Consider the following 12,805-nt stretch of genomic DNA (forward strand, 5'->3'; position numbering starts at 1 on the left):
TTAGCATCATTAATCATAAGGGAAATGCAAATCAAAACCACAATGTAATATCACACATGTTATTAATAGGAATAATATTATCCAAAACTTAAAAGATAATAAGTGTTGGCAAGGAGGTATTCTTGTACACTGTTTATGGGAATGTAAATTAGTAAGCCGTTATGTAAAACAGTATGGAGATCCTCATAAAAGTAAAAATAGAACTACTGTATGATCCAGCATTCCCACTTCTGGTTATATATCCAAAGGAAATTAAATCATTATGCCAAACAGACATCTGCACTCCCACTTACTCCCATTGCACCATTATTCACAATAGATAAGTTATGGAACAACTTAAGTGCCCATGGACAGATGAATGAAGAAAGAAAATTATATATATATATATATATATATATATATCTTAGCCATATAAAGAGGGAACTCCTTCCATTTACATAAACATGGATGAAACTTCAGAGCATTTTGAAATAAGCAAACTAAGTGAAATAAGCCAGATGAAAAAAGAAAAAAATGCTACATGACATCCTTTGTATAAAAAGAATCTTAAAAAGTTGAACTAATGGAAACAGAGAATTGAATGGTGGTTACCAGGGTCTAGGGGTTGAGGTAACGTGGAGCTGTAAAAAAAATTATTTTAATTTTTCACCTTTATATACCATTTCGGTTGTTCATAGTAATTATGTTACCTTAAAAAAATAAAATGTGCACTTTAGATGGGAAGATGTTGTTAGAACATAATTTTGCTGATTTTTTCTTATATGATTGTACTGGTCAAACTACCCCTATAACTTGAGGAATTCCTTTTTGAGCAGGCAAAATACAGATTGTTCAATAGAAGAAAAGGAGGAATTAGTAGGGCAATCTTCTATAGCCTAATAGGCAAGGTTGTGAATCATACTTTGCTCATAGTCTATTTTCTTTCATTTTGTCTACTGATGAGAATAAATTACTCATTAGGTTTCTACAAAACATGTAGAGCAACTCCATTTCAGAGATGCTCAAATAATACAGACCTAAGTGGCTCATAATGTTTTTCTGGTAATGAGGTATGATGGAATGAGGCACTGTAGAAAGATTGCTCCTTTCCCAGACATCACTTGCATACCAGGGGCTCTGCCCCTCATTGTCCAGCTACACTAGGCTAATTAATATTTTAGAGATACCCAGTGCTATTTCATGTGCCTTTCATGTGAAGCTCTATGCCTTCACTTATACTATTCTGTTCTGTTTTGTTTTATGTGACACGGAGCGTCTACACTTCCCTTCTGGCTGTTGAATTCCTACTCATCTTTTAAGACTCCACTGAAACATTAACTCTTCTTTGAAAATGTTTAAATTTCCCTAATCAAAAATTTTTCCTCCGTTGTATTTTTTACATCACAGCATTTATTGTAATCTAAGTGTGATGCTTGCATGTCTATCTACCACTTTACACTGAGAGTTTGTAGAAAGATCATGCAAATTCCGCTTTTAGTACAGTTAGCCTTGCAGGTGACTCCAAGGAACTTTGAAGCTCTCTTTACCAAAACTTCCCTAAGAATAGCAACATGACTTCTTTATTTAGTGTCCTGCTACACACACACACAGACACAGACACACACACACGCACACAGAAACAATAGGGTAGTGTTTGTTTTGTGTATATCTGGCACTAAATATGTTGGTAAATATATTGGTGGCGTATTTTGAAACGTTAAGACCCATGAAAGTCAACTATTGTTCAAGCTGTTTTATTCAGCTGTTTTACATTAAGAAGAAAACTATAGTATAGCCAGACTTGGAGAACTAATTCATTCTGGTTTTGAAATTTTCGAGGAAGAAAATAACACTTGGATGGTAATCATCCAGTTTGTCCCAGGGTATTAGTGACAGAGAGGTTTCCATATGTGAAGAACATAAAACTGAATAGTTACTTGCAATTGGAGTTCCACTTTATTAATCGCAGTAAGGAAAGAAAAATTCTCTGTTACTAAACCCCAGAATATCTTTTTCTACAAAATTGACACAGTTTCAATCCATTTATCTTTGTGTGAATGCTTTATCCAGGCCTCAGTAATGTGCTGTGCAGCACTGACAGTACTTAAGGTAATAAATATCTACTGTGCCAACAAGCCGAGTGATTGACTCAAAAGGAGCTGAGTTTTTACTCAGTCATTATCCCATACGTTTCTCTTACTCTAATTGCTAACTTTACACAGCATTAAAAACAAATAATTAACAGCGTACACATTATTACAGTACAAAATATGTAGATATGCTAACATGTTGTAGGGCAAACCTGGGCAATACTATTTAGTGTGTGTGTCATAGCTGAAAGGATAGCTTCTGAAGCCAGAGAGCCACATGGATTTTGAACTTGACTGCTCCATTCTCCCAACTGAATAGACATATGATCATCCTCCCAGAGGAAGACAGCAGCTCTGAGTTCTTTTGGAGGCCCATCTACGTGTGTGCCCGTGTGTGTGTGTGCGCGTGTGTGTGTGTGTGTGTGTGTGTGTGTGTGAAGTGTTTGTACAAAAGAGAAATAGAGAGGCAGTGTTTGTAACAAAAACTAATATAAAATGAGAAACTGAATTGACATTTGGTTAATTAGTTTACAATTCTAAAACTGAAAATCATCCACACTGTGTGTTCTAGAAAGACTTCCTGCATTGTGACAGAATTGCAACTGTTACAAACTTCTTCCAGTATGCCCACATAGAAATTGGAAAATCCCCAAAATGATGCCAGGTATTATACGTGTCTGCATTCTTTATTACGGTAAATGTGATGAAAAATACAAGATACTTGTACTCATGTGATATTAGCAAAAGGGTTCATTGATTTGTCATAGATTATTGTTCTCTGTGCAACAAATTCAAACCAACCTCTAAAGAGTAACAGTGTTTAAAGATTAAAAAGGCCCAGAAAATGTGATGGTTCATGAAAGAGTAACTTCCAAAATTCCTCTAAGCTGGGATTTTTTTTCATTTTCTCTCTCTCTGTTTCTTGGAGATAAAGAGCAGTCCAGAATTAGAGACATGTTCTTTTCAGTATACTATTACTTGTAGCATTCTCAATCGTGTGAAACCATGAGACCACATCTTTGTGGACAGAGCAATAAAAGTTATGAAAAGCTGTCTTTGTAAATATGGTTAAGAATTTGAAGGGTACTAGTGGCCTGACCTAGCTATACTTTGCTAATTGTTTTATAATTGGAAATGGTCATCTATTATGCCACTGCCATATCCCTGTACAGATTTTTGTGCTGACAATCAGAGTCCTGCTGTAATCAATTTCTAAAGTGAGAAAATGGCTTTGAATAGAGGTTGAAAGGATTTTCAGAAACAATAGAAAAAAGCGTAGATTGTCTTGCAGAGATTGTTGTTTAAAGATTCTGCCAGTGAAGGCACATTTCAATTTTACCCATGAATGACATCGCATCTAAATGAGGCTTCTAAGACACATTCGTATGAAATTTGTTGAAAATGGTTATCAGTTCTGATCCCACCACCCCTTATCCACAGCATAGTTATGGTCAGCTGATGTAGATGAAGAGATATTCATTTTCCCTCATATGTTCATTTGGACAGTGGATGCTTGGTAAAGTTAAATCCATGTAGCTAAGGTCTTTGAAAAACTCTTCGGTGAGCTTGACTGGCTTAAAACCGGAACAAATGTACTGGTTAGGGAGGGGAGGAGTGCCACAGATCACTTCCCTCTCAGTCCTTTAAGGATTCCATGGCAATAAGCATGTCCTCTCTTTGGATACAAACAAAACTCCTGGGAGGGGGAATTGGAGCCTGTTTTGCTTTTAAAAAGTTGCAAAAAGCCTGAAGAAAGTGTTGTTTTCTTTTCCATATTCATTCTCAGGCTAAATACAGTATAATGATTGAATATACGTTCACAGATGGGGTGGAAAACTGACATTAAGTGCTATGCCATAGAACACTGACATTAAGTGCTGTGGCATAGAACAGTAGGTATCAGATTCAGGAGATTCCCAGGCCAAGCTTAAAACAAAAGAAGCATATAAAACACCACAGGTGATTCAGGTACACATAAAAAGCCTGAGGACTACCACTCTACTGCAATGTTAATAGACGCTCCATGAAAATGGGGCTTTGTGGCCCAATAAGTTTGTCTCAGCATTTGTAAAAGTTAAACAGATTTCTTTAACACAAGACTTTTCAGAAATTAATCTGCTAATGCACGCTAATCCTGAAGAAAGGAATAGTGTATGCCAGTGTGATATGGTTTGGCTCTGTGTCCCCACCTAAATCTCATTTAGAGTTGTAATCCCAATGTGTTGAGGGAGGGACCTGGTGGGAGGTGATTGGATCCTCGGGGCGGTTTCCCCATGCTGTCTCATATAGTGAGGAAGTTCTCACTAAATCTGATTGATAAGTGGCGCTTTCCCATTCTCTCTCCTGCTGCCACGTGAAAAAGGTCCTTGCTTCCCCTTCATCTTCTGCCATGATGGTAAGTTTCCTGAGGCCTCCCCAGCCATGCAGAACTGTGAGTCAATTAAACCTCTTTCCTTTATAAATTACCCAGTCTCAGGTAGTATCTTTATAGCAGCGTGAGAATGAACTAATACCAGTGGTTGTCAAAGTCCCGAGGATCAACAGCCTCAGCATCACCTGGAAACTTATTAGAAATGCCAAATTTCGGGCCCACACAGGACTCACTCAATCAGAAACTCTGAAGGTGAAGTCAAGTGATCTGAGTCTTACAAGCCTTCCAGGTGATTCTGATGTGAGCTAATAGCTGAGACCCAATAGTATTTGAAGTGTTTCCCACAACTATTTGACTAAAGAGTCTTTTTTTTCTTTCATCAGTTATGTGGCAGGACTAGTATTTTCTGCCAGGAGGAATGCTACTAAAGGATGCGCATGAGGGGATGGGGTGGGAAAGGGTGTGTGTGTATGTGTGTGTGTAATGAAGATGTGTGAAAGTATTGATATCATCACTTGTAGGAAGGTTTGAGGACTATTTATTTACTTATTAATTTATTTTAACACCACTGTCTGTTTAAAACAACTTTAAGGCAGCTCAAAAAGAGTGCTGGGGGTAAAGGATTCTTCCTGGGCATTTTGACTCCATCCTATTAACGCAGGCATCCCTGAGACCCACATAGCGCTAATTTGCTTACTACCAGCAGACCTACACTATTTCTGAACAACAGAAAAAGCAAGACCAGCAACTGAAGTAGTCAGTGACCAAACTTTAAAGTTCTTAGAGAAAGAGGGAGACAATGCACTACTTTTCCCTACTGATTGAAAATTAGTAAGAGTTAATAGGGAGAGGTGGTTGAGTGAGAGTCTCCTGATTTTTAAAACATGGTACAAAGGATCCTGCATCCAAGATAGACAGGTGAGCTTACCTCATGTAGGTGTGTTTAGAGCTCAGGCAGGATGAAGCAGGATGAGGAGGACTTATCTCATGAAATTACAAGGTGACTAGACTGGGCTGGGGTGGGCAGGGATAGGAGCTCATGCTGAATCTGGTCCAAACATCTTAGAAATGAGGAGTCTCCCCTCCTTGCAAAAGCAGGCTGTTTGGGGCCCCAGTAATTTTATTTGCAGATGCTCTGAAAAGCACTAGTCAATTACGTTTTATGTATTTCACAATTCTTCCCTCCATATACAGATGATCCTTCACTTACGATGGGGGTCACATACCAATAAACCCATCTTAAGTTGAAAATGCATTTAATACACCTAACCTAGCAAACATCATAGCTTAGCCTAGCCTACTTTAAATGTGCTTAGAACACTTATATTAGCTTACAGTTGGACAAAATCATGTACTACAAAGCAAATTTTGTAATAAAAAGTGTTGAATAGCTCATGTCATTTATTGAATACTGTACTGGAAATAAAAAGCAAAATGGTTGTATGGGTGCTTAAAGTATGAGTTCTACTAAATGCCTATTGCTTCTGTGCCACTGTAAAGCCCCCCAAAAAAATGTAAGTTGAACTATTGTAAGTCAGAGAGCATCTGTATTGACTGTTCTCAAAGTGTTCATTGCCAGACAATGCAGCTTTGGGGAGCTAGAGAAAAGTCATCAACATTAAAAAAAATTTACATTTTCCTTCAGTTCTCAACGGTAGAAAGGACACTAGATATTTAGTCCTGTGTATTCCCTCTAGAGAGGAGAGAAATAAGCAACAGAGAGGGGAAATGACACTGTGAGTGGCAGAGAAAATACTAGCACAAAGGTCTCATTTGTATAATTTGACTACTGAATGGGAATGTGAATTCCTTTGTACCAATCTGAAGTGAAAGTACAGTAACTAGTAAAATAAACACACTTTAAAGTGTTCATGTTAATATGAATCTCTAGACTGCAGACTATCTGAGGACAGTGACCTTATCTACATTATACAATGTTTACTTCCAGTTGCTACTTCAGTTACTGGCACATAATGGACGCTCAATAAATACATGTTGGAAGATTATTCTTTGAATGAATATAAAGAGTTTATTCGGTGCGTATTTGGGTATACAACAACCAATATTAAACAACTTTTTTAAACTTTTTGTGCACAGGACAGAAAACTGCCTGTACATGCTATGTCCACTTTTGGAACACAGATTTTTAACAATTATGAATGCACAAAATCTTACATATCATGCAACTCTATGCCAAGAACCCAACTTTCTTCCATGCAACAGATATGAAGATCTAAATGGAAACCTAGCTAAGTCTTAAACACTTTTCCAGTAGCAAGTATAATATATGTTGTTGAGGGAAAACCAGTCTTAACAATTCCTTGTACACAATATTCATGTGCCAAATACAATGACAGGAGGACTCATACATATACAGATAAGACATTTCTTATTTTAACAACACAAAAGACAACATCACAGTTCCACAGTTCCTGTCTTTACACAAGAAGCCACAACAATAGTTTAACATGATACACAAATGGAATTAAGAGAAATCTACACTTGAGGATAATTTTTTGAAGTTATCTTTACTGACTGGGGTTGACAATACAACTCAATTTCTACGCACAAAGTACAGCACAATAACTTGACCAGAATACCACAAATCTAAAAAAAAAAAAAAAAAAAAAAAAAAAAAGAAAGAAAAACAATTGGTAAAACCACAAGAACACTGTTACCTTGAGCCTGAGAAGCCAATTCAGATTCAACCCTGAATTTGGTTGATTTGGATTAAGTGACACAAAAAGTCAATAGAACCATTGAATTTCAGAAATCATAAAGTTGCACTATGCCAAAGAAAAGAGTACATGTGAATCAAGCGTAGATAGAAAACATCAAGCCAAGAAAACAACACAATTCACATAATTTTGTTTGCCCCGACAAAACATTTAAGCAGTTAATTTTGTTTTGTTTTGTTTTGTTTGTTTTTGAAGAACAAGTGTGGTCTTTTACATTTTCTTGGTGGGAGAGCAAATTTTGATCAGCATTAGTGCTGTGAAATACTTTTGGATTATCATCCCCAAAGTATAGGTGAGATCATGAGAAAATTTGGTAGTCCTTCTCCCAGATTTAGTTCACTAAAATGCTTGGCATTCTTATGCACAAGCTCAATCTAAATAATGGGGCTTTAGTATGGATGATAAGAAGGTCTAACGGCAGATAGAATAGTGAACTCTGCCTGTTTGTTTGGTAAATGTCACTGACAAATTTGAACTTTTGGGTGAAGGACTGCTAGAAGAATTCAACAGCACCTGGAGGTAAGGTTCTGTTACAGAGCCCTTCTTTTGCCCTCACTGGCTACGTTGATTCATTGTGGCTCATGGATTTGCCTCCGTTCAGCACGCCAGAGACACTTCTGCTCTTGGTTGGGGTCCCGCTTCCAGATCGGGAGAACTCCGTGAGATCGTGCAGTGATGGCTCCTTGTACATGGCCACTGAAAAGCACACAAAGACGGTGTAAAAGGCCTTCAAATGGGCATACCAATTGTGAAAATTTCTAAGAATAGTTTGTAGGTGTTCTATTCCACACACCTAAATGATAAGTACGTGAGGTAATGCATATGTTAATTAGCTTGATTTAGCTATTCCACAATGTATACATATTTCAAAATATCTTGTTCATAATAAATATATACAATTTTTATGTCAATTATAAATTAAATTCAGAAAAGGAAAAAGAGAAAAAAATACATTTAAAAAATGGGCATACCACACTGGTCCTCAACTTTTCTTTTGGTTACTAGGCTTCTGTGCCTTAAGCCAGACATGAAAAACACTGCTTTCAAGGACTCAGTAGAGAGTGGACAGGTTCAGATTAAGCAAAAATCTAGCCTTGGTGTAGTAGTGTGTAAAGAATTTTAATGCCTAACTTCAATCACATATGGTTATGTAAGAGAGGATTAATAAAAAATGCATTAGAAGTTTAAATATGATCTATAGCATACTGTACCAGGCAAATATTAAAATTTAAAATATTTTAAAACACTGATTTCTATCATACTTTAAAATGAAACACTTCAAGAGTCTAAGTATTGGATAATTCTTGGTACAGTAAATGGTAAAATTTATTATTGTTGTGCTATAAATAAACATAATAGCTTATAGTTATGGAACACATAACATTAGATACTACTCTAAGTTCTTTGCATGCATTATCCCATTTAGTCCCTATGAGAATCTTATAAGTACTCTTATCCATATTATACGGATGAACTTGAGGCATACACAGGTAAATAACCTGTTCAAGACCATCAGTTAGCAAAAAGTGAAGTTGGGCCTTGAATCTAGGTAGTCTGGCTCCAAAAAATGTGCTGTAAAACACAGTGCTGTGCTTATTCGAATTGCACAGTGTCTGCCTCTACTCTAAACCCCTACTCTTACCTCAGGCTAGTAATCTCTTTGAAGTCTTCCTCTGCTTTGCCTGCATTTTCTGTCTCTTCTCTACCATATCTCACTATTTCTTACATCCCTATCTTCCATAGCCTATTCTTGTCCCTCACCCTTTCTAATTTGCTATTAATCTGCTAATAATGATGGGAAAACTATAAGCAAAATTTGCTGAAATAATATGTTGGGCCCTTAGAGAGGACCCAAGGAGCTTTCTGGTAAGTGTTAAGTGTACACACATTTTTTTTTTCTTTTGTTTTTTGAGACGGAGTCTCACTCTGCCGCCCAGGCTGGAGTCCAGTGGCACGATCTCAGCTCGCTGTAAGCTCCGCCTCCCAGGTTCACGCCATTCTCCGGACCTCGGGATCCACCCGCCTCGGCCTCCCAAAGTGCTGGGATTACAGGCGTGAGCCACCGTGCCCGGCTGTGTATACACATTTTTAACACCTATGTTTCTGCCCAGGCAACATTTTAGCATAATTTGGGGATCTTGGCTGTCCTGAGTTAGCATGTAAGTTACTTCCACATAAGTAAAGTGTCACTATATGTACATGCACTATGGAAAAATTAAAATCAGGAGAGCAAATGTTTTTGAGTGCTACAAAATGTAAGTTTTTTAAATAAATGTCTTAATGTGGAACAACTGTTTCATTTTCAAAAGTATTATTAAGGACTGCTTTAAATTACTATTTCTAAATGTTCAACATCACTAATCATCAGGGAAATGCAAATTAAAGCCACAATGAGATACCACCTTACTGCTGCAAGAATGGCTATAATTAAAATATCAAAAAACAACAGATGTTGGCATGGATGTGGTGAAAGGGAACACTTTTACACTGCTGGCGAGAATGCAAATCAGTACAACCACTATGGAAAACAGTATGGAGAATCCTTAAAGAACTAAAAGTAGCATTGGATCCAGCAATCTCACTCCTGGCTAGCTACTGAAAGGAAAATAAGTCATCATATGAAAAACACAACTGCACAGGCATGTTTATAGCAGCACAATTCACAATTGCAAAGATATGGAACCAACTTAAGTGCCCATCAATCAACGAGTGGATAAAAAAATGTGGTATATATATACACCATGGAATACTACTCAGCCATAAAAAGGAATGATATGATGTCTTTTGCAGCAACTTGGATGGAGCTGGAGGCCATTATTCGAAGTGAGGTAACTCAGGAATGGAAAGCCAAATACTGTATGTTCTCACTTAAGTGGGAGCTAAGCTATGAAGACATAAAGCATAAGCATGATATAATGGACTTTGGGAACTTGGTTGGGGGGAAGGTTGGGAGTGGGGTGAGGGATAAAACACTATATACTGGGTACAGTGTATACTGCTTGGGTGATGAGTGCACCAAAATTTCAGAAATCACTACTAAATAGCTTGTCTATGTAACCAAAAACCACCTGTACCCCCCAAAACTATTGAAATTTAATAAATAAATAAGTATATTTAGTAGCATAATCCATAGTTCCCACAATATCAAATGTACCTTTCAGTGGTTTAGGCAGAAAATGAGCTGCAGGCTTGTTCTTCTTCACATGGTTGCCTTTCATGATCTCTCCTTCTTTGTTCAGACCCAGATACCACCCTCGGCCTGACTGCTGCTGACGGTATATCATTGATGAATATGTCACGTAATAATTTTCAAACACTGATTCTTTGAATTTGCACTCAGGTGTGAAAAGTTCCTGCAACAAAAGTAAATAAACAAAAGTTCAGTGTTTATAGCTATGAATTTCCTGTAGAATCATGTGGTATTGCCTTTTAGGAGATTAAGACATACTTTGTAAAAGCTCGTATGACTGGTGCTCTATTTTAATAGTATAAACTATCATCATTGGAAACCATCAGACTATATATAACATTTCACATGATGCTTTAGAAAAAGTCATAAGTGAAAATGCTATTGATCAATGATTAGCTCTCTTTGTAATAGGTAATGGGAACATTAGAACAAGCCACATAAGTGAAATATATTGGACAACTACAAGAGCCAAGGATTGAAAAGACAAGCATAAAACTGACACATGGAGCTTTGTTCCCTTCAGGGTTCAATATGAGAAAATAAACATTCGGTCCTTGTACTTAATTTTCATGGATTCTTGAGTTATTATACACTATGGTTGTCAATTGCCTCAGGCTGAAATCTGTGTTACAATGCTTTCTGCCTATATTTCTAAAAGAATGCTACCAAGAAAGCCTACCTTTTACTTTTAGGTAAACCAAATTGATTTTTTTTTTGGATCATTGGACCTTGACTTGAGACAGAAAGAAAAATTCCCCCCTCACCCCATCCTTGCCTTACAGTAACATTTACATGCAAATCAATACAAAAGCAAGGAATTTACAGCAATTTTACTAGCAGACATGACAGAGCAGCCCAGTGGACTTTGAACTGAGGAATATGGTTTTCTGTCATGCATTTGGCCATTTTTACTTTAGACTGGATTTTTCAGATGAAGGGCTCCCGCCCTCATTAGACCATTTCAAGGAAACAAACAAACAAAAAAACCAACAACAACAAAAAACCTTTTGTGTGTTTGAGTGTGCACGTGTCTACGTGTACAATAAACAGCCATTAAAAATGATAATTTCTAAGCTAAATGAAATGAATAGTAGATTTGAATGTATAAGTAATCCATAGAGTAGCAAAGGGCCTACTTGCAGTGGAAGTTTATTAGGAAAATGCTAACTGAGCTACATGTCATAGAGGCACCAATTAAACTATCAGATTTTTGCTAATTTGCTGAGATGTTATCAGGAAAAACACTTGGTACTATCACCAAAAACATGTATACAAACAAATATTGCAAGCTTTCTGGGGCACTAGTCTTTTAAAAACAATGTCTCCATTGTTCTACTTTCCTTTATTTTTCATATTGGATACCATTTTAAGCAATACACACTAGCTGAGCAGCAACATCTGAAGCCCTCTCAGTCATTTCAGCAAAGAGGGATATATTCCTCAGGCAAGGCAGCTTTTCTCTGAAATTTAAGCACTCAAGCAATTTCCTTTCCTTTTTTTCTGGGATTCTACAAACAGTGTTTCACACAGTAATCTGCCTAATCTCCCCCCATCTTCCCAATCTGGCTCCCAGAATGCACGAACTGAAGTATCTTTTGGGGTTATTTCAGCCTAGGGGCACACTCGATAGATCTTCAGAGGATTCACACAAATTCAACCTACTCAAGAAGCAATGTACTTCTAAGGCAACTGTCACATGTTAGGAACCAAAATGTTCTATTTATGGGCTGTGAAAACTCCTCTTTGTAGGATTTCTCAACATAGAGAAAGCCAAGAAAGTACCAAGAAATTTGACTAGAAGTCTCCACATTTCCTTTAGTGATGAGGAAAAAAGTCATCATTGGAGAATGGATTTTCCTTTCATAAAGAATCAAACCATTTGAAAATATATCTGGTGAAAAATGCATATGATCAAGGCAAATGATACCAATTAGCCACATAAACAATGTATGGCTGACTCCAGAATGGTGAGATGGGATCACTGCATATTCTGAGTCAGGTCCCAAAAATGGGCTGCATTTAATGTCTTGTGTGATAGCAGCATTCATTCATTCATTTAATACACATTTTCTAAGGATCCATTATGTAGTTGGTTGGTGCTAAATATTCATAGGTAAGTAATATGTGGCCTCAGACAGCTTATCATGTATTTGTAGGTATCAAGCATGTACACAAATGTCATAGATACAATGTGTGCTACCATAAGGAAAGAAAGGGAGGCTTACAGGAGGTGCTGTATGAAAACAGAAAAAGCCAGACTTAATTCTGACTGAGGGACTAAGGAGGGATTCACAGAGAGGGTATCATTTTAGCCGAGCTTTTCAATACAGAAAACAGGGAAGAATAATATTTGAAGCACAGAGCCACACTTCCTCTACTTTTCCTGTGTTCCCTGTCTTAGTAACTGGAATCCACCATCCTGGCAGTTGCTCACTTA

General features: G+C 37.2%; 1 protein-coding gene across 3 annotated transcripts in view; it reads right to left on the reverse strand.

The window, feature by feature from the left end:
- Positions 1-483: 483 nt before the first annotated feature.
- Positions 484-12,805, reverse strand: part of FGF13 (fibroblast growth factor 13) — a 574,173-nt gene continuing 561,851 nt past the window's right edge. For 2 of the 3 annotated variants that reach the window (XM_019019755.4, XM_019019754.4), the window contains 2 exons: positions 10,333-10,531; positions 484-7,874 (listed from right to left, as the gene is read on the reverse strand). In XM_019019755.4, the coding sequence (XP_018875300.1) occupies positions 7,738-7,874; positions 10,333-10,531 (336 nt within the window). In that variant the 3' untranslated portion in view covers positions 484-7,737. The remainder of the gene's footprint in view (positions 7,875-10,332; positions 10,532-12,805) is intronic. The other variant, XM_004064946.5, reaches the window with a different exon arrangement.

Source organism: Gorilla gorilla, chromosome X, assembly GCF_029281585.2.
Source record: "Gorilla gorilla gorilla isolate KB3781 chromosome X, NHGRI_mGorGor1-v2.1_pri, whole genome shotgun sequence".
Classification (NCBI taxonomy): Eukaryota; Metazoa; Chordata; class Mammalia; order Primates; family Hominidae; genus Gorilla; species Gorilla gorilla.